General features: G+C 37.6%; 2 protein-coding genes across 2 annotated transcripts; both read right to left on the bottom strand.

Moving 5' to 3' along the window:
* Window positions 1–1,405: 1,405 nt before the first annotated feature.
* LOC113349157 (protein MODIFIED TRANSPORT TO THE VACUOLE 1-like) lies at window positions 1,406–7,192 on the bottom strand. The gene is made up of 5 exons (XM_026593082.1): window positions 6,769–7,192; window positions 5,085–5,852; window positions 4,726–4,881; window positions 2,052–3,014; window positions 1,406–1,920 (listed from the first exon to the last, which is right to left on the bottom strand). Exons 1-5 carry the CDS (start codon window positions 6,973–6,975, stop codon window positions 1,879–1,881), a joined length of 2,136 nt encoding a protein of 711 aa, XP_026448867.1. The 5' UTR covers window positions 6,976–7,192; the 3' UTR covers window positions 1,406–1,878.
* A 10,854-nt stretch (window positions 7,193–18,046) lies between these two features.
* Window positions 18,047–23,697, bottom strand: LOC113349156 (tRNase Z TRZ3, mitochondrial-like). Its single transcript, XM_026593081.1, has 12 exons — window positions 23,260–23,697; window positions 22,367–22,456; window positions 21,920–21,964; window positions 21,761–21,815; window positions 21,591–21,634; window positions 21,046–21,468; window positions 20,687–20,931; window positions 20,450–20,597; window positions 20,229–20,279; window positions 19,611–20,113; window positions 18,622–19,276; window positions 18,047–18,442 (listed from the first exon to the last, which is right to left on the bottom strand). Exons 1-12 carry the CDS (start codon window positions 23,659–23,661, stop codon window positions 18,146–18,148), a joined length of 2,958 nt encoding a protein of 985 aa, XP_026448866.1. The 5' UTR covers window positions 23,662–23,697; the 3' UTR covers window positions 18,047–18,145.
* Window positions 23,698–24,736: the final 1,039 nt, after the last annotated feature.

The following is a 24,736-nucleotide window of genomic DNA, read 5'->3' as shown; positions in this document are numbered from 1 at the left end:
CAAATGAAATAGCTCAGCGGCGGCAGAGTACCAATATAACCCGACCACCTACATCCCTCTTTAAGAAGATACGTAACAAATCTTTTAGACTATCCGGCGTCATTTTTAATCAGTACACGCGACACTACAAGACGCGCTCTATTATAATATTCTGCAAACTCCGGCCACTAAATCATCACCAGCTCATACAAGAGTTTATTCTCTCGACCATCTAAGCACCTCTGACTTCTCCTCAGCGCCTCCATCTTCCTCTAAGGAGCGCCTGAATAGCTCATCCTGACCAGCTTCTCCACCTCTCTCTCCAATTTCCCTAGACAAAAAATTCAGCATGGCGACGTCCCAACAAAACCCCCAGCGTTTGTTCACTCTTCCCAGCGCCTTTTTGAATGTACCAAAACAGCGTCACCGCCGTCATCGATGCTTGTATCCTTAGTACTGCCAGTGTCCAGTGGTTATGCCCATTTTCTCTCTCACTACCAGCGCCTCCATCTCTTATTTTGTCCAGCGCCTTCGTCCCTCGCCGATTTCTCAAAACATATAAGAATAATCCATGGCGGCATCCAAGTCACGTGGGTTTATAAAGAAGAATCTAAAGTACACATGTTCGGCTGTAGGGACAGATGCAAGATAAGAAAAAATAGGAAATGACACATTGTGGGTTCTTTCTAAACCTTTGGGATTTCTCTTTTTAGTTTTAAAATGATTTTAAGCCGCCAACCGAATTTATATAGAGAAGAAATCTCGGTATTTCGCTAGGCGGGTGGATCTTTCTTTGTGGAAACAAGTATCAATTAAGATTCAAATTATAGTTCACTTCACAGTCTTTCAATCCTTTGTTAGTATTTGGCTTGTAAAAAATCTTTCCTTTTTTTTGGCTAATATCTTTTATTTCTGTAGGGGAAATTTTGAGTTTGGCGGCTATAAAATGGACAAAGTTAAGCACTAAACACCATATCATACCGTTTCATATGTACCAAACTCAAAATTACCCTTTCTTTAAACTTAGTAGAAAATATGCTCTTCATAAGGCTTGTCTAGTTACCCCATGCCAAACTCAAAATTACCCTTTCTTTAAACTTGGTACAAAATATGCTCTTCTTAAGGCTTGTCTAGTTACCCCTGTATAAGCTTAAGATTATTCTCTAGATTTTCTTGAAGCCTCAATAGATTTTCTTTGAAGACATTGCTTCAAGTTGGCTGTGAAAGTCATATCTCAACAAGATTAACGTTTCACATTCAGTATACAATTTCGCTTCCCGGAAAAATCTCCATATCTCTTTTGGGTAATCCTTTTTGCTTAAATTATCAGAAAATTCTTGTAGAGCTCACATGAACAATAAGATATTTCCGGCCCTTCAATTTTCTCATTTCTATCACCAGAAAGAGATGGAGTAGAATAATAAAATCCAGCCTAAATTAAGATATAAAATTACTAGGTAAATAGCTGTAAAATAATTGGAAGAAACAAATAATTGACACAGCTAAACAACTATACTGCACAAGCACAACAACAGATACTATTCTCTATTCTTACAGTAACATATGTACCCGTATCTTTTAATCTCACTCCATTCTCGCCTTTATGTGATACACCTCTTCTTTTTTATAATGGAACTAAAACTCTTTCATTAATTAAAAATAAAAAGAAAAGAAAATGAAAATGAAATTATAGAAGATGTAAAAAGCAGCTCAAAATGCGATTACAACCTTGCCGACACTGCCCCTAGGATTTTATTTGCAGATATATTTGTAAAAATCCTGATCTTGTTGAGAGAGAAAATAAACCAGCTTCAATCTACTTACCACCCAACAGATAATCAATAACCACATGCAGAAGGCCCTTGTGTATTAGTGTAAAGAATTCAGTCTGCAATGAGCTTAGACAACCCTCTTCGGATCACGAGCAGCCGATAAATGATCCTGCAAGTGAAAAGAGACTCACGTTCTTAATTACATCGCCTTTACTTCGAAGAAAGTCCTCTAGTGCGCAAGCCTATCTCAATTAGAGCGTAATCAAGGACACTAACAAAATTATGAGAACGGAAACTTACCGAGATAAAATCGAAGGCTTTTGTATCCTCTTTCTTCGGGTTGTTCAAGATAGCGCTGTGATTTTGAGCAGGTAAAGCTGGATTGAAAATATCAGGTAGGGGCGAAGAGTATCCACCTTCCTGACTATTCCCAGGGAGATGCCCTGAATTCGCATGTCCTGCTAGAGCATTAAAATTCCCAAGTTGTTGAAAGTTGGACATAGTTGCTAAAAGCTGTTGCTGGGCGAGAAAACTCCCCATTACACCATAATTCATCTGCTGAGAAGCAAATGCAGGGTTGAACATCATGTTTGGAGGCATATTGTACGGCATAGTCCCCAACGGAAACGAGGCATTAGGGTTCACATTCATCTGTGAACCAAACATGCCATTTAACATATCATTTGAGATTGGTTGGTTCTGTTGAGTCTTCAAATCTGGAAAGGTATTTCCCTGTTGCTTCATCTCCGGGGCACTGCCATTAACAGACAAACCGGCCATTAAATCGTTCATATCTTTTCCAACTGTTGGTTCATGCAGATATGACTCAGAACTGGAACTAAAAATATCTACTAGTTCTGGTCTGCTGTTATTTGTCGACGTGAATATGTCGCTGTCCTTGGTGTTGTCTTTATTATCAATTGTCAAGCCTGAAAACAGATCATCTGTCTGCTCTTTTCCTTCGTTCGTGTGGAACGAGACATCTGCAAACGGATCATCCTCGTCTTTCTGCTCAGTTGTGCTTAAGCCAGTGATCAAGCTATCACCAAATAGGTCGGTTACAGGGGCTGTTGCTGAAACTGTATGTGCAAGATTATCATTCTGTGTTTGCGTGAAATCTTCATTTCCATAGAAGTCGTCTGGACCACTTGTGTCTAATAAGTCGGGCATCTGAACTGCAGCTGTCCCTACTTTTACGTGAGACTCATTTTCTGAGTAATTCCTCAATCCGGTAGCCTGGTCTCCGTCCAAGATGCTTAAGACCTGTGCATTATAGAAAACAGCAAATGTTTCAAGGGACTACTCAAACCATCAGCTTCTCGAATCTTTATCTAAGATCTTCCAGATATTTGATTAGAAGTACACAAAGCTTCGCGTTGCATAATAACCATTGTAGGTTTAAACAGTCTTTCATATTGAAATTTAAAACTAAATTTTCCAGAAAGCAGATCAACATATCCTCAATCAACAAGCAAGATAAAATCTGCTCAAAATGAGTAACCAAGGACAGGAAGATCACTCTTACTTTTTCTCTAAATTTTCTTACTCGCTATGAAGGACAGCAACAGTGTGCCACCTAGACAGGACTCAGAAGTACACTTTAATTTCAGGAAATAGATCAGTTTCTACATCGAACTATGACCATCCATAATTCAAAAAAGAGATTTCATGACACTAAATTTTTGCATTTACCTTGGATAACCAGTACATAGCTAAAGCTCACTCACTCAAAAACAGGGGAGCATATCGTTGCATATGAGAAAGTTTGGTGAGCCTAACAGTTGAACACACTGAGCAATACCAAACACTCAACATTTAGCTGGATACTTCTAGATACTAACATGCTTAGCAGAAATTACAATCACTTGCCGTAAGTTTTCTGTTTAGATGAGGAACATAGGATACCAATGTCTAGAATAAGGATCAGCACGAAAAAGGGAGCAACACACCCAAGCCACGAACTAAACCACATCCTAGATTTACTCGCATTCCAATCAGAAGGTCAAAATACATGAAAAACTTCCAAAAAAAAAGGAAAGAAAAAAAGAAGCTGATGAAACAAACTGCAGAACGGGTATCTGCCACTCTAGTAAGATGGTAAAGCAGTTGGGTGATGACACCCACACACTAAAGTCGAAACTCGGTCACAGCCATACTAAACGATCAGAAAATTGCAAAATGAGTGATTATGGGTGACCCATTGAGACTGAGATTGTTTATCTTCAGCCGGTAACCCAACAGAACACCGGCCATGAGATAGACTCACCCTCCCATTTTTATTGCCAAGTAGGAATCTACCTAGTTGCCCCTATGAGCTCTATAAGGCTTAATTACGGTTGAATTTTGCCAAGACTAATTGCAAAGCTGCATAGGAAAAATATGTAACATTAAGGTTTCCAAAATAAGCAGATAAGAGATAACCATACAGCCACACTAACTTTAGTCCAATATCTACCAGCTTCCAAATTTGGCCCTCCATACAACCAACTCATGTCCACAAAGCAATGGACACCAACGGGTTCACCTTGGGCTGTTTACACTACAAATACAGAGGGTTCACATCCGTCATGCAGAGGGCCCAAATACAGAGGGTTCACATTATCCGTCATGCAAAGGGTTCAAATTATCACAGTGAACAGGTTATTAACTAAACACTATAGAACTATTGTTTGTAAGACACCTTCAGAATACACAAAAGTCACTTTCCACCTTAAGTAACGATAAGCTACCAGTCAAAATCATGTCTCACTTTGGAGGATGAGAATCCAAGTACACTTGGGCCAAATACTACAAAGCTGACTTGTTCCGACACCCAATTTATAACAGCCAGGTAATGAAGAAAGGACCTCAAAATTAAACTCAGCAGTGAGCATATAAGATCCATCTAAAAGAGTAGGACAGTGACTGCAAAAAGTTTGGACAAATAGAATATGCAAAACTGAAAATAGACTAAAGAAAAAATGAGATTACATACCTTTGTCGCCTTTTCCCTTAACGAAGCCTGGGGAGACTCTGAGCATTGCACCACAGAATCTCTGTTCTCAGCAAAGTAAGATGCCACTATTTCGAAGTGCTCATCGTCCTTTTTCCTTATAATTGACTCAAGGACACAAACAGCCTTCATGCGCACCTGAAGAACAATCAAGTCCAATGAGCTTGAAAAAAAGAAGATATTGTTTTTCCTGTTCATTTTCTACAAATTGTTGTTATAGCCAAGATTCAGCGAAATGCCACAAAACAGAAGCATTATCAGGACAGCTTCTGTCAGTAAGTTTATAACAGATTATTTATGGATCTTGATATATGCCTGGGACATACAGACATGGAAATTACCTGCCACAAATGTGATTGAAGCTTAGATTCAAGAGCATGACTCAAGGCCACTGCATCAAGCTTCAAGGCCTCTGCAAGGAAGACCTGGAGAGCATCACGGGTGGGCTGTAAACGCACACCACCAGACGTAACGATTGTCTCTAACAGTCTTTCTTCACGGGTTTTAGCCCCTGAGTAACCAGAACCTGAAACTCCTTTTGTTGTTTCACTCGTATTTGCTCTTGTTTCCTGACCCCAAGTTCCAGCAGCTGAATTCGTAGAAATAGCAGGACTCAGAGAGCTCCGTGATTCATTCTGACTTTCGGCACTTCTATACCTATCATGGTCCCTTTCAGTTGTCAATGACCTTCGCAAATTAGGGCTCCTGTAACTACCATTATCGTTCTTTTTGAGCGAATGTGCTGCAGCAATCTGGCTAAGTCCCTGTTTAATAGAAGCACTTCCAATACCAACCACTTCACTGAAAAATGATTTTCTATCATCTGATGATGATGATGAAGATGAGATCTCGTAGTTTGTGTTCCCGAATCCTTCAATCCTTCTATTAAGATCTTCAGCTGGTGCAGGCTTGCTTTCCTCACCAGCAAATATTGCAGATATCGCCTCTTGGGCCGTTTCACGAACAGACTTATTAAGTGCATCACCCTTTAGAGGATCCGGCTGACCCTTGTAATGAAGCAACTGGCGAACTGCAACTGAGTGACGCTGCATTTCCCTCCTGAACTCCACACCAGATTTTCCCACTCCATACTTAATCATCCTTAATGCCTATGCATCATAAAGAGGGTGTCAAAAAAGATCTGACAATACTTATTTGCAAATGATAATAAGCATCCAAAAAAAAAAAATATTGTGCACAGCAACGGATGCAAGATAAAAAAAAATTGGTCATCAAAGAAAATTCCTTTTTACTTTATTACCATCTCTAGTCAATTCTTCCGAAAAATGTATCACAGTCCTTCAGTTTTTCTAATTGAAAAAACGTTTTCACTTCTAGCGAGAATATATCGCAGTCCTACAGTTTTTCTCATTGCAAAACCGTTTTCACTTATAGGGATAATATATTCCATTTTGAAATTTCTACAAACTGCTTCTTGATTTTTCGATAAAAAGAAACATGACCCAAAGTTGTTTGAATGAACATACAAGAAATTTGCTTTTCAATCTACCAATTAGATATTACATTTTGAGAGTGTGCCATTGCGGTCACACCTAGTATGATAAGAAATTAAAATTAGAATTAAGGGTAAAAGCTAAAACTGCCTGATCACCTAAACAATTTAATCACGAAGCAGAGTTCAAAACTCACTTAAATCTACACTGAACATCTCACTCGATGGAAAAATCTCATATCCCTCGCAAAGAGAATAAAGCATTAGCAATTCCAAGTTTCCAACTAGTCACAGTCCAAATCTAATTCACCTAAGTTATATGACTCTGAAATTTACACAAAAAAAAGCTTGAAAAGAGTCCAAAGATCTATATTCAACATTCAAATATCAGTATCAGCAATCTAAAGAATCCATATACTGTAATTTAACAACAGTTATCAAATTCTTCAGCTACTGTGATCTATATTCATTCATACAACTTCAAAGGTAATTAATGATAATAAACGAGTGATAATTATTAAATATATAAACAGTGTGAATTCTATAAAAATAAAGAGAGAATTGGTAATTACCTTTTGTTTAACAATAGGACTCTTATGATCAAGTCTCTTTAAAATGAAATCAGAGACTTCTTTAACAATACTAACGTGTGAAGATCTAAGTAGTTCACAAATTTCTTCTAATTTGTAAACAGGAGCCACTTTATCTTCATCAGATGTTGCTGCATCAATCATACGAGATCTCCAGTATGATTCAACTGCTCTTCTGCTTGTATCCATCTTTAAATCTAAAATTCCTTCTAATAATCAAATTATAATAATTAATTGAGATCCAAAATTTGGGGTGACACGGTAGAGAAAGCAACCTAGAATCCCCAAATTTGAACGGAGGATTTCTGAGAGAAACCCTAGTTTTATTGAGAGAGAATTATTATTCAGAGAAGAAGGATTTTGGGGAAGATGATTTGAGAAAGAAAAAAAAGGCTTTCTATACAAAAACAACAGGGGGTTAGTCGTGGGAGAGTTCAAGATATTTTAATGTATTTAGGTTTTCTCCTGTTAGTCCCGAGGGAGTTTGAGGGAGTCTCTCCAAATCTCCGTTAGTCGTGGGGGAGTTGAGTTCAGAGGAGTCTCCTAAGCTCTCTAGAAAATACCTGTTAGTCGCTGGGGAGTTTAAAAAAAGCTCTTGAACTCCCTGTTAGTCATAAAACCATATAATACTAGGGAGTTGGTTGTTTTGGGGAGTTCGAAAGAGTTTTTAGTGTATTTTGGTCTCACAACAAATCTCTCAAAAGAGTAGAGATTTGGGAAGGAGTTTAGTGCGTAGAAAACCATAGGAGAAAGAAGAGGAAATGTTTTTTTCCAGGTATGTTTTTCTTCTTCTTTGATCTCCATGATTGTTTATAATAGTTTGATTTGTGTACTATTTTGATTGTTTTTCATATCTTTGATCTCCATGATTGTTTATTTTGATAGTGTGTATAGTTTTTTTTGTGGGTACTCTCTCTCTGTCAAAACCCTAATTTGTGGTTCAAAAGATCTTGGTAAGAAATTGAATGATTTGATTATAATGATATCTTTAAATTCAACCGTTGGAATATGATGAAATTTGAGTATGTCGTAGTTTACCTTGTTATAGAAGTACAGTAAAATTTTCACGCGGATCAGATCACGTTTGCTATTGCAAAGCTTGCACAATATATGACTATGGTCTGCTGAGTTTAAATCCCGAATAGGGGACTGATTCCTATTTATCTCATTCTCCGCTTATCGGACAAAGCTGAAATTTTAGTATGATGTGTGTATATATAAAGGTTTCCTACTGTAAAAATTTCATGAAGTTCTGATCATTTTAGGTACACCAAAGTGTGAGAAATCCGAAACTGAATTCTGTATGCACGTATTGAAAGTAGTCGGGTTCTGAGTAATGTATCTTTTTAATGAACCGTTGGAATGCTATGATTTTTGAGTATGTTGTGGAATATTGAGTTTTAAGTGTACCGTAAATATTTCAAGAGGATCAGGTAAGTATTAGTACTGCAAATATTGGACAATCTGAAACTGTGTTTCGGTGAAACAGAATTCCTTTACAGCTATCTTCATAATTTGTTATGTCATCATGTATTAATTGGCTTGCTACTTTGCATGGGTGTCATTGAGAATCACTATCACTTGTTAAGTCCTCTTATTTAGACACATACTTCTCTTCTATTCTATATGCCAAAGTTCAATACAGTGGCGTACTTCATTCCGTATTGGCGTGTTTTAGCCAATTCATACGGTGCTTTTTGGTTAAGTTATATTCGGGTTCTACTTGACGAAGTTTTCTTTTTGTGTTTTATTCAGGTAAATATTACTTGGGGGATGGTGGGTTTGCAAACCGACGATATTGTTTAACACCATTTCGTGGCCAACGTTATCATTTGAAAGAATTTTCTGGTACGGGTAATCATGCGAAAAAGGCTGAAGAATTATTTAACATGCGTCATGCTTCTTTGAGGAATGTAGTTGAAAGATTGTTCGGTGTTGTGAAGTCTCGTTTCTTGATCTTTAAGTCTCAACCTCCATTTCCGTATCAGGTGCAAGCGGAGATAATGACAGCTTGTGCAGGCCTACACAACTTCTTACGAAAAGAATGTCGTTCAAATGAGTTTCCGGTCGAGGAAGAGGAAGATAGCCATCCATCAACGCTTGTAAATGACGATGAAATTTTGACACAACAAACTCAAGAACAACAACGTCAAGAAGCTAATGCATGGAGAAAAAGTATAGCGGCTGATATGTGGGAAAATGTTCGTGAACAAAGGGAGTTAGAATTGTATGGAGACCGTTAAATTGAAGGGGAAAAAAATTATCTCGTTGCACAAAATAACATACTATTGATACAGAGATATGATCATTTTCATTTATTTTTTTCTTTTGATTAAAGATCAATGTTATTTGCAAATAAGGGTTTATTGTTTCTTAAAAGAGAATGAGTTAGGAGTGAACTCTCTCAAACTCCCCCAAACTCCCTCCAATAAACTCTCTCAAACTCCCTACACTCCCCCAAACTCCCTGAACTCAAAAACACAAAACTCTCTCAAACTCCCTACACTCTCTCAAACTCTCTCAAAATCCCTGAGATGTAAAATACACTCAACTCCCCCGAAATCAATCGAGAACTAACCCCCTGAAAGTCTTCGAAAGATAGCTAGACTGACGGACCCCAACCAACCCAACCTGGTTAATCTACACCACGTGCACATTGGATCAACACGTGTCGCTGGCAATAAGGTATAAAACTATTCTGACTCGAGGTTTGACTCGGTTCATACATCTGACTCAAAATTAGTATGAGTTTTTCTTTTTTTTTTGAAGCATGAAATTAAGCGAGTTATACAGGCGGCGTATACATATATTTGATTGGAATTAAAAAAAAAAAAAATTGTAACTAACTATTTAATATTTTTTTTGAATCAGGTATAAAAATTCGGATTTAGATGTGAGCCAAATGGAGACGAACTAGTTAAGTTAGAGAAAATGAGCAACCTGTGACTATTCTGACTCACAGATCATTATTACCTCGATTTTCAAAAAAAATTGTTTTGACTCATCTTTTTAAAGGTAGTGAAAAATAGCCTGGCGTTTTTAGGGGCCACTCAAAAGGATTTAGGGGCCATCAATTTATACCCAGCCAAAGACTCTAGTTAAGGGGTACCCTATATGATATTGAAGTTACATAAATGCCCTTCTGGTAAAACTGTATAAAAACCAAATCAAAAACAATTCTACTCATTTCAACTCTTCTTCTTCCAGTTTCATATTATCTTCCGATTGTGGAAGAAAAAAAAATTTTCCTCGTTCAACCGAAACATCGCCGCGAATCGTAAAATCAAAACATCATCGATTCGATTATAAAACAATGGATAAGAGAAATGAAACCCACAGACCTAGAACCAAAAATGTTGCTCGGGGTATCGATCCAAACATTGGAATTTTAGCAAGAAATAAAGAAATTCTTGCTGCAAATGAAGAAGAACGCGAAGAACGCGAAGAACAAGTACCCGACAATGTAGTCGGTGGTGGCGATTCCGAGACTCAAACACTTCGTCAACTTCAAATGGCCCCAATTAGGTAAGAATCTATCATTTTTGGGGTTTATTTCGCTTTAATTCGTCGAATCGAGAAAAACAATTTCTAGGGTTTTCGGTTATTTATCCAGATTCGGACGATATGCATGCTCATTTACTTCCGAATGTAGTCGTGTTCTTCATTTTTCAAGAACATCGACAGTATTCGGGAGAAAGATTTTATGATTATCTGCCGAATATTGGTGGCCATATCTTCCTGGATACAAACTGCTAATAATCGGTAGTTTAATGATTTTTTTGGCTACCGAATATATTTAAGTAGACACAAAGTATTCGGAAGAACACTTACTACCGAATATATATGTTGAAAAAATCTCAAAATTTATGATATAGGAAAAATCCCATTTTGGGGCCAGTATTTATTCGGAAGACAATATAATGTTTTATACCTCCGATTGTGTGGGATAAAATTTTAGAGTTTCTGAACTCCAGTTGATGAATATTCGGTTGTAAACGAGTTTAGTTATATTCCAATTGTTTTTCATTCGAAAAAAATATGTGTCTTCTTACTTCCGAATTTGTACATTCGGGTTATAGAGGTGCACTTTTTCTTCCGATTGTGTAGGATGAAAAATTTACAGCTTCTGAACTCCAATTGATGTATATTCGGTTGCAAATATGTTTAGTTAGCTTCCGATTGTTTTGTATTCGGGAACAATATGTGTCTTCTTACGTCCGAATGTGTACATTCGAGTTATATTTCCATAATTTGTCTTCCGATTGTATAGTTTGTAAATATTGTTCCTTTCTTTGTTGTTTAGACAAAGTCGAGAAGGGAGGAAGAAAGTGACATCTAGTGCTAGGAGGGAAAGGAGTGCCAAAGATAATTCAGGTGCTCAACAAAGCGAACAAGAACAAAGCAGTCAACAAGGAGTGCAACCAACTGTTGAACAACAAGGCAGTGAACAAGGGGTGCGACCAAGTGTTGAACAAGCCGCTCAACAAAGTGCAGGACCAAGTGTTGAACCAGTTGATCCAGTGGCAAGAGTAGAAGAAGAAGGACAACCAAGTGGTACCCAAAAAGCCAAAAAAGGAAAAGATGTTGTAAGGAAGGATATTGCTAAGAAAGCATCACATCTTGTCCCTCAGCACTTGAAGAAGAAGGGTATTCCAGCAGGCACAATCCTTGGACTACCAGCGGATGGAGGAAAATTGTTATTTGGATACAAAGACTCATGGGCCAGAGAAATATATGAAACCGAGGTAATAAAATTACTATTTTTTATTAATGTATTGTCTATGTGTTATATCATAATACTTGTATTAAGTATTCTTTATGTACTTTAATAGGATCATCAAGATGCGGTCCGTCTACTCAAACCTACCGCCGCACCAACAAAAATGCTTGCGTGGCCTTTATCCGGTGAATGTGAAAGGTTCAAGACAATTGTTGCCAACTCGGGGTTAGCTAATGCCGCCGAGAATTCATTGTTGGAACATGATCGTGTGGCCATATCGGCGTTCGTGGAGAGAATGTATCCTGAGACCGATACTTTCCATATGCCGTTTGGGGAGATGACGATCACCCCGGATGATGTTGTGCAGATTATTAACCTTCCCGACCAAGGCACCTCTGTGAAGTTTAACTACACAAAGCAGTTAAGTTGGGCACAACTTTATTCTCTAACTAACAAGTGCTTAGGTTGGGATGAAGAGACAACAACAGCAGAGTTTAGGAGGCATGCAAGTTACAGAACAAGACAGATCAACATTACAGCTTTGATGAATATGTTTCGAGGCACCTTGGAGAAGGAAAAGAATGGAACGTTAACTGATGAGCAAGTGAACCACGCTGCCACCGCATATCTCCTTTGTGTATTGGGATGTGTCATATTCCCCAATACTTCTGGCAACCGGATCGACGCCAACCTTATACAACTTTTGGATCCTCTCCATGAAGTCGGTGACTATTCTTGGGGCACGGCATGCCTAGCATTCTTGATGGAAGAGTTGAGAAAGGCTTCGAGGCTAGGAACCTGCCAAGTTGCCGGGAATGTGGCTCTATTGCAGGTTTTTTCTTTAACTCTATAACTCACTCTATAGTTATTCAGTAGACAATACATATGATGCATATCCATAACTCCAAATGACGCATATTCGGTAGGAAATTATCCATCTCTTTTCCGAATGTTGGTTATTCGGTGGTTAGTACTTACTTTGTTTTCCGATTATATATAATCGGAAATATTCTTTTGATATTAGAACCGAATATACAGGCCAGAAAAGCTATAGGTTACTGAACTCCAAATGACGCATATTCGGTAGGAATTGATCCATCTTATTTTCCGAATGTTGTTATTCGGTGGCTAGGTACTTAGTTTTTTTCCGATTATATACAATCGGAAATATTTTTTGATATTAGAACCGAATATACAGGCCAGAAAAACTATAGGTTACTGAACTCCAAATGACGCATATTCGGTAGGAATTGATCCATCTTTTTTCCGAATGTTGTTATTCGGTGGCTAGGTACTTATTGTTTTTCCGATTATATATAATCGGAAATATTCTTTTGATATTAGAACCGAATATACAGGCCAGAAAAACTATAGGTTACTGAACTCCAAATGACGCATATTCGGTAGGAAATGATCCATATATATTTCGAATGTTGGGTATTCGGTGGATAGGTACTCAGTTTTGTTTCCGATTATATATAATCGGAAATTATGTTTGGAAATTACTACCGAATATACACAATCTATTTACTAAAACTTGGTTTCTTATGTATATAGGCATGGATCTATGACCACTTCCCTATCCTGAAGTTGGCCGGAGAGAACCCGGGGTGGTGCAAAGGTACTCCTAGAGGAACAAAGTATATATTTGAAGACAACCGTTCTAGGACAAAGAGCAGCAGTTGATTCGCATGAGGGAGATTTTGGACCAATTGAAGGCCTCGGACGTATGCTTTGATCCATACAAGGAAGATCGAGTCAGTGGGCATATAAATGTTCGGTCGGACTTGTCCCTTTATTTTGGACCATTGTGGCACCCCACAGGATATGTGATGTATAACCCCTCTAGGGTGATGCGACAACACGGGTATATACAACATCAACCTCTGGAGAAAATGGGGGATTACTACAAATTGGAGTTGGAGTTGTGTTCTTCTAGTGGTGACAATCTCACGATTGTTCACACAGGCCCACCTACTGTTCTTGATAACTGGGATAAGAGGAATGACTTCATTATCGACACTGGTAGACGAACCACCGAGGTGATGAAATTCTCTCCAGACTATATGAGTTGGTATAACAAGGTATCACATCCTTTGGTTATCCGTGAAATCAAATCCAACACTACTGCGGCGGGTTCAAGTTATAATTGTATCATCAAAGACAAACCAGCTGGTTATGATAGACTGGTGCGTGTTCTTATATTTTTGTTCATTTTATATTATTCCTATAAATCTTAGGTAATTACCGTTTGATGTTATGTCATTACGTATAAAAAACAGGTGAATAGGTTCAAGCGTGTTTCCAAAATGTTAACTGCATGCTTGAAGAGCGGAGATCCCATGCCAGCTGAGAAGATCAAAGAGGCTAGAGATCTAGTTGATAATATGGATAACGAAGATTATGCTGCCCAGTTTGGGGAGAAAGTCACGAAGAGGCATCAGCCCAAGGTGGCAGTATCAAAGACGGGTAAAAGAACTCGAGCTTCATCGAGCGCTGAAGCTGCTCCAACTGAAGCTGCTCCAACTGAAGGTGCTCAAACTGAAGGTGCTCAAACCCGTGGTCGTGCAGGACTGGGAGGTAGTCACGGTCGTAAAGTAAAGAAGAGCAGATAAATGACAATGATTTTTGTTGTACATTCGGAAATTTGTTTGGGTAACTAAGTTAGACAAGTTCAAATGACAATGATTTGTGTGGTATATTCGGAAGTTTTGGTAACTAATTTAACTTCCGATTATTTCAAAGACAAAATTTGAAAAGTATAAGTTTTTCCAAATTCTGATTTTTGGGCCATCGTACATTCGGAACTTTATAAAAAACCTATCCTCCGAATATCACAAGTTCAAAACAAACCACGCCATGGCTCCAGGTGGTTCCAAGGGCCAATATTGAAGGTTAGACATCCCATATTCGGAAGTTTTGGTAACTAATTTAACTTCCGATTATTTCAAAGACAAAATTTGAAAAGTATAAGTTTTTCCAAATTCTGATTTTTGGGCCATCGTACATTCGGAACTTTATAAAAAACCTATCCTCCGAATATCACAAGTTCAAAACAAACCACGCCATGGCTCCAGGTGGTTCCAAGGGCCAATATTGAAGGTTAGACATCCCATATTCGGAAGTTTTGGTAACTAATTTAACTTCCGATTATTTCAAAGACAAAATTTGAAAAGTATAAGTTTTTCCAAATTCTGATTTTTGGGCCATCGTACATTCGGAACTTTATAAAAAACCTATCCTCCGAATATCACAAGTTCAAAACAAACCACGCCATGGCTCCAGGTGGTTCCAAGGACATATTGAAGGTTAGACAGCCCATATTCGGAAGTTTTGGTAACTAATTTAACTTCCGATTATTTCAAAGACAAAATTTGAAAAGTATAAGTTTTTCCAAATTCTGATTTTTGGGCCATCGTACATTCGGAACTTTATAAAAAACCTATCCTCCGAATATCACAAGTTCAAAACAAACCACGCCATGGCTCCAGGTGGTTCCAAGGGCCAATATTGAAGGTTAGACATCCCATATTCGGAAGTTTTGGTAACTAATTTAACGTCCGATTATTTCAAAGACAAAATTTGAAAAGTATAAGTTTTTCCAAATTCTGATTTTTGGGCCATCGTATATTCGAAACTTTATAAAAAACCTATCCTCCGAATATCACAAGTTCAAAACAAACCACGCCATGGCTCCAGGTGGTTCCAAGGGCCAATATTGAAGGTTAGACATCCCATATTCGGAAGTTTTGGTAACTAATTTAACGTCCGATTATTTCAAAGACAAAATTTGAAAAGTATAAGTTTTTCCAAATTCTGATTTTTGGGCCATCGTACATTCGGAACTTTATAAAAAACCTATCCTCCAAATATCACAAGTTCAAAACAAACCACGCCATGGCTCCAGGTGGTTCCAAGGGCCAATATTGAAGGTTAGACATCCCATATTCGGAAGTTTTGGTAACTAATTTAACTTCCGATTATTTCAAAGACAAAATTTGAAAAGTATAAGTTTTTCCAAATTCTGATTTTTGGGCCATCGTACATTCGGAACTTTATAAAAAACCTATCCTCCGAATATCACAAGTTCAAAAAAAACCACGCCATGGCTCCAGGTGGTTCCAAGGGCCCATATTGAAGGTTAGACATCCCATATTCGGAAGTTTTGGTAACTAATTTAACGTCCGATTATTTCAAAGACAAAATTTGAAAAGTATAAGTTTTTCCAAATTCTGATTTTTGGGCCATCGTACTTTCGGAACTTTATAAAAAACCTATCCTCCGAATATCACAAGTTCAAAACAAACCACGCCATGGCTCCAGGTGGTTCCAAGGGCCAATATTGAAGGTTAGACATCCATATTCGGAAGTTTTGGTAACTAATTTAACTTCCGATTATTTCAAAGACAAAATTTGAAAAGTATAAGTTTTTCCAAATTCTGATTTTTGGGCCATCGTACATTCGGAACTTTATAAAAAACCTATCCTCCGAATATCACAAGTTCAAAAAAAACCACGCCATGGCTCCAGGTGGTTCCAAGGGCCCATATTGAAGGTTAGACATCCCATATTCGGAAGTTTTGGTAACTAATTTAACGTCCGATTATTTCAAAGACAAAATTTGAAAAGTATAAGTTTTTCCAAATTCTGATTTTTGGGCCATAGTACATTCGGAACTTTACAAAAACATTATCCTCTGAATATTACAAGTTCAAAAAAAACTGTTTCCTGGAACCAAACAACACCATAATCGGAAAGAAAGTTGACTCATAAAATAACCGAATATTACAATCGGTAGGTTGTTTAACAAAATAATCTACCGATTTCGTATAATCGGCTAGTTTTTATATTAATAATACTCCGATTACATCCATTACATAAAGTTCAAACGGCCTTAACCTTACAATTTCGTCCAAAGCACCTAAATCCATACTCCTAATTGACCATAAAAGTATTAAAACAGATCATAACTTCCAGTGACCATAGAAATTGTCCATCTTGATTTTGTATCATCCTTCATGTTCAAATCGTTTCCCGTAGAGGTCCACATACCGGCGATCCGCAAGATTTCTCTGAAATTACGAATGAGTAACAAGTTAGTACTAACTTTTGTTAATGTGAATTGGAGTTACAGAGATACTTACTCGTTTTTCATACGTCCACCAAGGAAAAGCGTTCCTAACAAACCGTTCCTCATCTTCAAGTTTGTCAATCTCCTTATCTAGCGCATTCTTGCTCATCTTAATGTCATTGGATGATCTTCGAATTCGATTACCATCTAAGGCCTCAAATACCATTAAGATACGGTTCCATATCTGCTCTTCGGATTCCGATTTGTGGAGCTTGTGAACACGATCATGAGTAGTTACCACAATCCACGCTCTATAAATAGCACAATCTTCTTCTTCGGCAAAAGCAATATCCATGTTTTTTGTTATGAAAATTAAAACTGAAGAGAGGAAAGAGTTTGGTGCAATTGGGGTGATAGATATGAGTTTCTTTATATAGGTTTAGGGTCCAACGGCTCTTTTTGTTTTTCCCAAAAACTCCAACGGCTAATTTGACGAAAGTTGAATGTGGAGAAACCAATAATCGGTAGGTATAGGATTTAGCATATCTACCGATTATGGTAGCTTTCAAAATTTGAATTTGCGGCAACTTATAATCGGTAGGTTTTGTAATATATTTAACTCCCGATTAACGCTGAATCCAAAACACGAACCAAGAAATACTGCACCTCGTATAATCGGACGTCTGGCAAATATTTTGGCCTCCGATTGCATTCGGAGGGTAACAATGTTATCATATCCTCCGAATATATAAGGGTAATTTCGCCATTACGAATTACGCGAGATAAGGGCTGGCTACATTTTCCCTTTGGGTGACCTTTTTTGTTTTATTGTTGGCCCCTAAATCCTTTTGAGTGGCCCCTAAAAACGCCAGGAAAAATAGGTAGAACACTCGTTGAATTGAATTTAGGTTTGTATGAATCAGATATAAAATTGTACCTGATTCAAATACTTCCAAGTCAAATATACCAAAAGTACAATGATTTGTCATCTGGCTCGAGCCGAGTTCAACAAAATTAACACCTTTGATGGGAGTGACGGTGCGAAAATAAGAAAATTGCCATGTGAATGGATCCTTCCCCATTAACCGGTCAATAATGGTTTTGCACTATCTGAATCTGAAAATGCTCTCTGTGACAAGAAAAACAAAAATAAATTGCGCCTGTTTTGGCCATAAGGAACCCACACTTTGGCCTGGTTATACAAACATTATGCTGAATTAGCCATAAGCCATGTCCTTACTGATTAACCGGTCCTACTAGTATCCTCAGTATGTACCTCCACATAAGGAGCTGAGTAAACCACACTAAAGATTGTGTTTATGCTCAAGTAAAACAGAAAGGAACCATGTACTTTTCTGATTTTTCACTCCAAGTAAAATGATTAAATTAGAAAAGACAAAAGAGAGTACAAATATTGATAGATTGAAGAATTTCATTGGGGTTAAGGCATGTACTCTGTAACTATTTGATCCAAACAGACATTATTTCTAGATTAAAGAATCTCAATGGCATTAGGCGTTATTGTTTTCTGAACAAGTACATGAAACAAAGGTAAAACATTATCAGGTTTAAGAGTCTAAAACATCATCAGATTCTTCAACAATCATTTCATTTTTAAATAGGAGTTTGAGGTGTGGAAGAACCTTTGGAAGCACTGGCAAATCTGCCAAGTTAACACTCATCATGTCAAAACCGATGCATGTTTTATGCATATGTGTCTCGTCGAAAACTGGAATCTTCGGATACCTTTGACTAAAATGGGTGAGGATGATCCGATATGCACCTTCTCCAACTTCAATGGCTTCCATTGTTGTACTGTGATTCCTTGCTATAGCCTCGTCCACCATAGTGTCTTCAAACGTTGCCTGGAAAGGGATCAATCGCAGCATGTTATTTCATATCCCTAGATCACATAAAGATGGAAATATAATGTTCTTTTTTAATCATAGTTCCAACACACTTAAAAAGTCTAAAACCTCGATAAATGGGGAACAGATCTTGAGCAAAACCGACATATAATCAACATAATAAGTATATATCTCACCTCATGTATAAGAACAGTAGATCCTTGACACGCGTCTTTCAGTTCTTGACAAGGTCTGGTGTCGCCAGAGTAAACAAGTTTCCAACCGGGTATAGTTTTACCTTCATTATTAAGTCTAGATGCAGCCTCTAGAACAACGCCAAATGACTGAGGACAGTGCACAACAGGAACACTGATCAGAGCTCCCAGACCTGCTTCACCTAGAACCTTTTTCAACTTTTGTTGAATTTCGAAAACCCCAGTTGTTTCGCCAGGATTTCCTGGTCTCTTCCAGTAACTCTCCATGCGGCTTCCTTTAGCAAATAAACTCGTCTCCAAATTTTGAGCTATTTCTTTCACCCCATCATCCTTATTTACCTCTTCCTTCGCACTTCTTTGAAAAGATTGACTTTCAAAACCCTCCCATTTAGCATCCGTTGTATGACCACAATCAAGGAACTGCATGTTTAGATCCTCAAGCCTTTGGTACGCATCCAAAAATCTCTTCAGTTGCCTTGGTCCAACAACAATTATTGGATCATGAACTGTACCTTTTAACAATTGGCACCTGAGGGCAAGAATTCTTGCAAGACCGGTGTGATGATCTGCATGAATATGTGAAATCCAGATAAATTTTAAACCTTTCACAGCATCATCAGCACCCGTTACACCAAACCTGTTCATAATCATATCACAATGAATATCCATATATAAAATAGGAAGGACAAAGATAAAGACTCATCCAAGAAGAGAACAAAATTAATTTGCTGAAGGCACATAAGGAATCACTGCATTAGAACTCCTAACTGTATCAAAATGTTGGTTTGAAATAAGCAATTACGTAGTACGATAAGTAACCACCACAAACTAGCCTTTTGATCATCCTCTCCATGTATAAACACAATATCTTATCCAAAACATTGATAAATATATTGCCAATCATATCCATCTAAAAAAAATTAAAAAAAACAGTTCAATTTAGGAGAAACTTAGTCAAATGAGATCATTACCTTCTTTTCAATTGTCCAAGAGTTCCCTCGCCACAATCTAGGAGCAAACCTCCTTTAGAGAAAAGATTAATTAAGATGGAAGTAACATTGCGATATTTTGATGGCTGGGATGAACCTGTTCCTAGAAGAACAATCTCCATGTCTTCTCTTGTAATGTTCTCCAAACAGCTAGGAAAACTTGACTCGTGATTAAGGTCATCCATGCTGACGCTAGGTGGAATCTCCTTTAGAGCTGCATCTGAACCTTGCTTTCCTAAGTTTTTATCAGGAACAGAAGCATTCTCGTCCATCCATGGTTCTTCCATCATAATAATATTTTGCTCCGCCGGAAGTATCAACTCTTTAGCATCTCCAATCTTGTTCCATAGATGGCTAACTTCACTTACAGCATCTACTATATCAGGGATTTCTAAGAGAAGCTCATCAATGACCTTTGCAGAAGTCAACAACTCCGGTATCGTAGATTTATCCAACCCAAAATGTGAGTAAGGACGCAAGTGGAACTGGAATGCACATTACAAAGACATTAAGGAATTGAGGTAATCCTGGAGAATGACCATTACAGCACAGGTGCTGCCACATATATCATAATCTTATTAATAGTTGCATAACAGATACCTTAAGAAGATTTTCAGCAGCAACACTTTCAGATGGATTTGGAACAGAAACCTGGAACAAGAAATGAATAGCTAATTTTTCCCTGAACATTCAAACTTAAAAGTAACTATAAAATACTAACATTATAAAAAAGGAAATCCACCTACAAAATGAGAGAAGTAGAAAAAAAGAAGGAAGACGGGCAGATCCTTTTCAAAAGGAGGAGATCATAATTAACATACCACACTTGATGCCATGATATCTGGGTCACCATTGATAACATGCTGATGATCCCAAAATCCCCGTGAAGGAAAGAAGTTGGGACAAAGATAATTAAGTCGAGCTGCCATTCTTGCACTTGATTTTAGAATTGGAATCTCCATATTCTTTCTGCAAAATAAAAAGAAAGATTCAACCACAAGATCAACGCAAACCACCTAAACTTTATCATATATTACTCAAGAACGAACAGATCTTACTTCTGATGTCCAGCCATGATATGTTGGGCTCCGCCGAATCTTCTCATCCAAGTATCATACTCGGCAGTCATTGTGACAGATGATGGACTCAGGTGAACAACACAATTCACAATCTTAACACCGTCATAGTAACTATTGAGAGATTGTAGAGATATCAAGTCCCGCAAATGAGAGAGGGTAGGGCAATCCACAAGGAGCACAATAGGGCCGGGAATTGTTGGACCCATTACATCACTTGGATGAACCTGAACAAACAATAAACTTAGCACCATATTTTCATATAAAGTAATGTATACTCCTTGCTATAATAATATAACTAAAAACCAAAGAAAGAAGTTTACGGTTTTAGTTTAACCCACTGTGATATTTTGAAAGTCTGACATGACTGATTTTCCAAGTTGCAGATCACGAAGTTTAGGTCCAGGTTTCAGTCCAAGGGCCTTAGCTTTCTCTGGATCAAACTTTCCGTTAATCTCAGGTAATTCACAGACATATATAACAGAAATATCGCCTGGCTTTAGCACCGCCTCGTTTTCCGTGTCTGAATCTTGTGAATTTGATGATGAGCAACAACTTGGTCTTAAAAGAATAGCAGATATCTTCACAACCTCATCATCAATTAAAACTATAGGTTCTGCAAATGTTTCACTCTCAGAGATTGAAGCTCCATCAGAAATCAAGGAAGGTCCAAAGCTACGAGTATGAACCACTGCTGCCTTTGGAATGAAAGATCTCATAGCATCAACTAAATATTGGAGATCAGAGGGACCACATACGTTAACCTGAAAAAAAAAAAAACTATTGATGTGATGAATTTAACTTTCAGTTGTTTTGAGAAAAGAATAGTAAGCTGATATCCTACATATTCTCCTCCTTAAGTACATTGAATTGATCTGTTACTTACTGACATCCCTTCATCTCCCATCCCAGCCAAAGTCAACAAAAGACCTGCGAGCACATGAAAAACAAACCAAGAATGTGATAAGTTGCTTATCTATTTAACTGAAAGTAATACATTATATCAACCCCCACGAAAACATAAAACCTAAAAAATGAGTTCAACAAGCCACTTACCTGGTAGTCCACCAGCAGTTTCTGAGCAGACACGAGAAAGGAATATGTGATCAATCTGGAGAGGAACAGAGAGAATTAAAGCTAAATGTTTCGCCCGCTCAAGAAACAATTAACATTCCGCCAAATTTAGAACCTGTAAAATCTTGAGGTACATCATACCTTGGATAACTTAATCTTGTGCTCCGTGCAGAACCTTTGCAACCCCTGTAACACGCAGAACACGTCCAAATTTATGGTTTTTCTGGGTTCTAGTGAAAGTGATTTAATTTTTCTACTCTTTTCAAGTTTCTTGAATTCTCAACTTCTAGAAATTCCAGTAAAAGAAACAACAACATGATGTGAAACATCTATGCAATTGTGTTTAATATACCTCCAAACTTGCTTGCTACTTTATCCAGTGGCCTTATGGTCACTGGATAAAAACAAAAACAAATCAAACACAAAAGTACCACTTAAACTACTGAAACCAAGAACGACGTCCAACTCAAATCTATTTATTGCTAATAAAGAAATAACTAGCTTCAGTTCAATCAACAGAGAGAGAGAGAGAGAGAGAGATCCTTGCATCGAGCAAAATTAGTCGTGCAAGCAATTCCATAAACTTACCTCTCCAGCATTAAAAATAAACCTCTGCCTATCAAAGAACAGCAAAACTGATGGTGAAGTATCTTGCGTATCTAATCCAGTTCCCAATACCTGCAAAACAAAAGTTTAACAATTAAAGTCGGACTATCCAAATCCAAAAACTGAGCACACATAACCCAAAATCAATAACTTAGAAAACGTCTTCGCCATGCTTTTCTTTGTGAAAAACAAGTTTTATGTTTAATTTGTAGTTTGGTGAACAAAATCAAAAACAAAAAAGCGAAACAACTATGCAGAGTTCAGACAGTTGCAATATTGAACTTAACTTAATTCATATTAGCCTGAGGCGAAGCACGGTTATTTTATATTTCATGTTCACTCAAATGAGTTTACCTATTACTCCTATCTAACATTATTACTACTAATGAAGATCGCTTTGCTCTTTCATATATAAGATGCTAATAACCTACAGTTACAACAGAGTAACTGCAGACTGTAGTCAGTCCTACTAAATTTGAATACAGAACATCAGCTGATTGAGCTGCCACTCCGAAACCATGAAGCCCTAGGGCCTAGGACCTAATTCAAAATTTGTGGCATGCAACAAGAGTAAAGTCTTCCTAACTTATTTTAACACACGGTGCATTGATTCGTTTGGCTACAAGAAGTAGTGCTATATCCATCCAGATTATATCGAATTACTCAATTACAAGACACGAACTTTGCAATTTGGTACTAAACTATCAATTACATTCAATTTTCTGTCCTACACAACATAAAGATACAGTTTACTGATCAGTAGAGTTTGAATAGACATAAAACATGACTTGGTCATAGTCAGCCATTGAAAAATTCAAATTCTTTCTCTTAGGCATTTTCTCAATCACTTAGAAAGGAGTGATTTCTCAAAGTACCTGAACATAGCAGCAAGTGTTGACAGGGTTCAGTTTCCGATTTTTCAACTGAAGGTTTTTGGGTTTATCATTTTTATCTCTTCCTTCAGCTCTTCTTTTATTGAACCCAGCAGCTTCATTAGCCTCCTTCATTGGTTCTTTCTCTTTCCCTAGCTCTCTCTTTTTAACTTCTCTGAGAGTACTGTTATCTCTACTCCTCAAAGGAGGAGTGTTTCTTTGTTGCCTTCGTGGAGAATAAGAGAAGACAGTGGTAGTGGTGGTAAAAGGAGAAAAGGGTTTAGAAAGGGTTTTGGTTTTAGGTTTAGAAAATAGAGAAAGGGGAGGAAAGGAATTAAGGCGGAAGAGAGAATGAGAAGAGTATTTTGTTGGGAGGAATAGTTTGAAGCTCGCGATTTGGGGCATTTTTTAACGCCCAACTCTCTAAAGAGAGAAGAGAGAGGTTTTAGCGTATTGGATGATGGAATGGGAACCCTGGGGAGACGTTTGTATAGCTAAACCTATGGTTGTGCCAAAACATAGTCTTGACTCTTGTTTCTTTTTCAGTAGGTCAAATGGTCAATGAAGGTCGTTCAGTTTGCTGAAAATATCTGGATTATTTACCACCTCCCAAGAATAATTCAAATAAATCAAAGAAGAGTTTGGATATCTATCTCGAGAAATCACAAAGTCGAAGAGAACTTTGTATTTTCTATTTATCTCGTTCCTGATCTGAGATTACAAAAACCTCAAAGATCAATAAGAACAGGATCCGGATATACGAACTATCTGGTAAAAGATATTCTGAACGGGCTTCACGAATCCCTAAGTGAAGTTTTTAAAGTCGTAACCTAGAATACAGTTATATGAAGAACCTAGGTCGTAGAGGAAGACTCTAGCTTAGTAACTAGGACACAAGAGTGCCAGGGTTGAGAAATCCTATTGCAAGAGTCTCTCTATTCATAGATTTTCAAGGCTCTAGTTAGCTTTGAATTCAATCCAGGGTTGCTTGGAATTCAAGCGAACACTTTCTCATTTTAGATGAAATTCTTATTACGAATTCATGTAATAAGCATGTGAGAAGTCTGTCTTAAAATCATACAAAAGAATATGCATTATGGTCCCAGGTTCTAGAATTCGGCACAATGACGGTTCAGAGAGGCTAACTAGCCTATGAACGTACAAGCACATAACGATGTACTTTGAGACTCGAGACTAATCAATAATCCACAAACACAAAGTGATTTAGTGAATAAAGTTGTCTTAGAAGTGTCTATAAGAGTCTTAGCAAAGTCGAACATACATGTAGAATAGTTCATGAACTTTTGCTAACACTAACCTAGGTAGGTTTGCAAACCTTGGTAGTTCGTGAGCGACCGACCCGAAGGGTTTGCAAACCTTGGCAGTTTGTGACCGACAGACCTAAGGGGTTTGCAAACCTTGAAAGTTCACTAAGTCAGTACAAAGTGGTTTGTAAATCGGGTTTGTGAACCTATCAAAT

This window comes from Papaver somniferum, chromosome 2 (genome assembly GCF_003573695.1).
Source record: "Papaver somniferum cultivar HN1 chromosome 2, ASM357369v1, whole genome shotgun sequence".
Lineage (NCBI taxonomy): Eukaryota > Viridiplantae > Streptophyta > Magnoliopsida > Ranunculales > Papaveraceae > Papaver > Papaver somniferum.
Note: the sequence above shows the minus strand (reverse complement) of the source record. Positions and strands in the feature narration are given on the sequence as shown.

Coding starts and splice junctions, on each gene's coding strand:
- LOC113349156 (XM_026593081.1), bottom strand. CDS start 23,661: ATGCCCCAAATCGCGAGCTTCAAACTATTCCTCCCAACAAAATACTCT. Junction 20,114..20,228: donor CTGCTGAAAATCTTCTTAAG/GTATCTGTTATG, acceptor TGTGCATTCCAG/TTCCACTTGCGTCCTTACTC. Junction 19,277..19,610: donor CTTGGACAATTGAAAAGAAG/GTAATGATCTCA, acceptor GATTATGAACAG/GTTTGGTGTAACGGGTGCTG.
- LOC113349157 (XM_026593082.1), bottom strand. CDS start 6,975: ATGGATACAAGCAGAAGAGCAGTTGAATCATACTGGAGATCTCGTATG. Junction 3,015..4,725: donor TAAGGGAAAAGGCGACAAAG/GTATGTAATCTC, acceptor TATAATGCACAG/GTCTTAAGCATCTTGGACGG. Junction 1,921..2,051: donor AAGCCTTCGATTTTATCTCG/GTAAGTTTCCGT, acceptor TTTCACTTGCAG/GATCATTTATCGGCTGCTCG.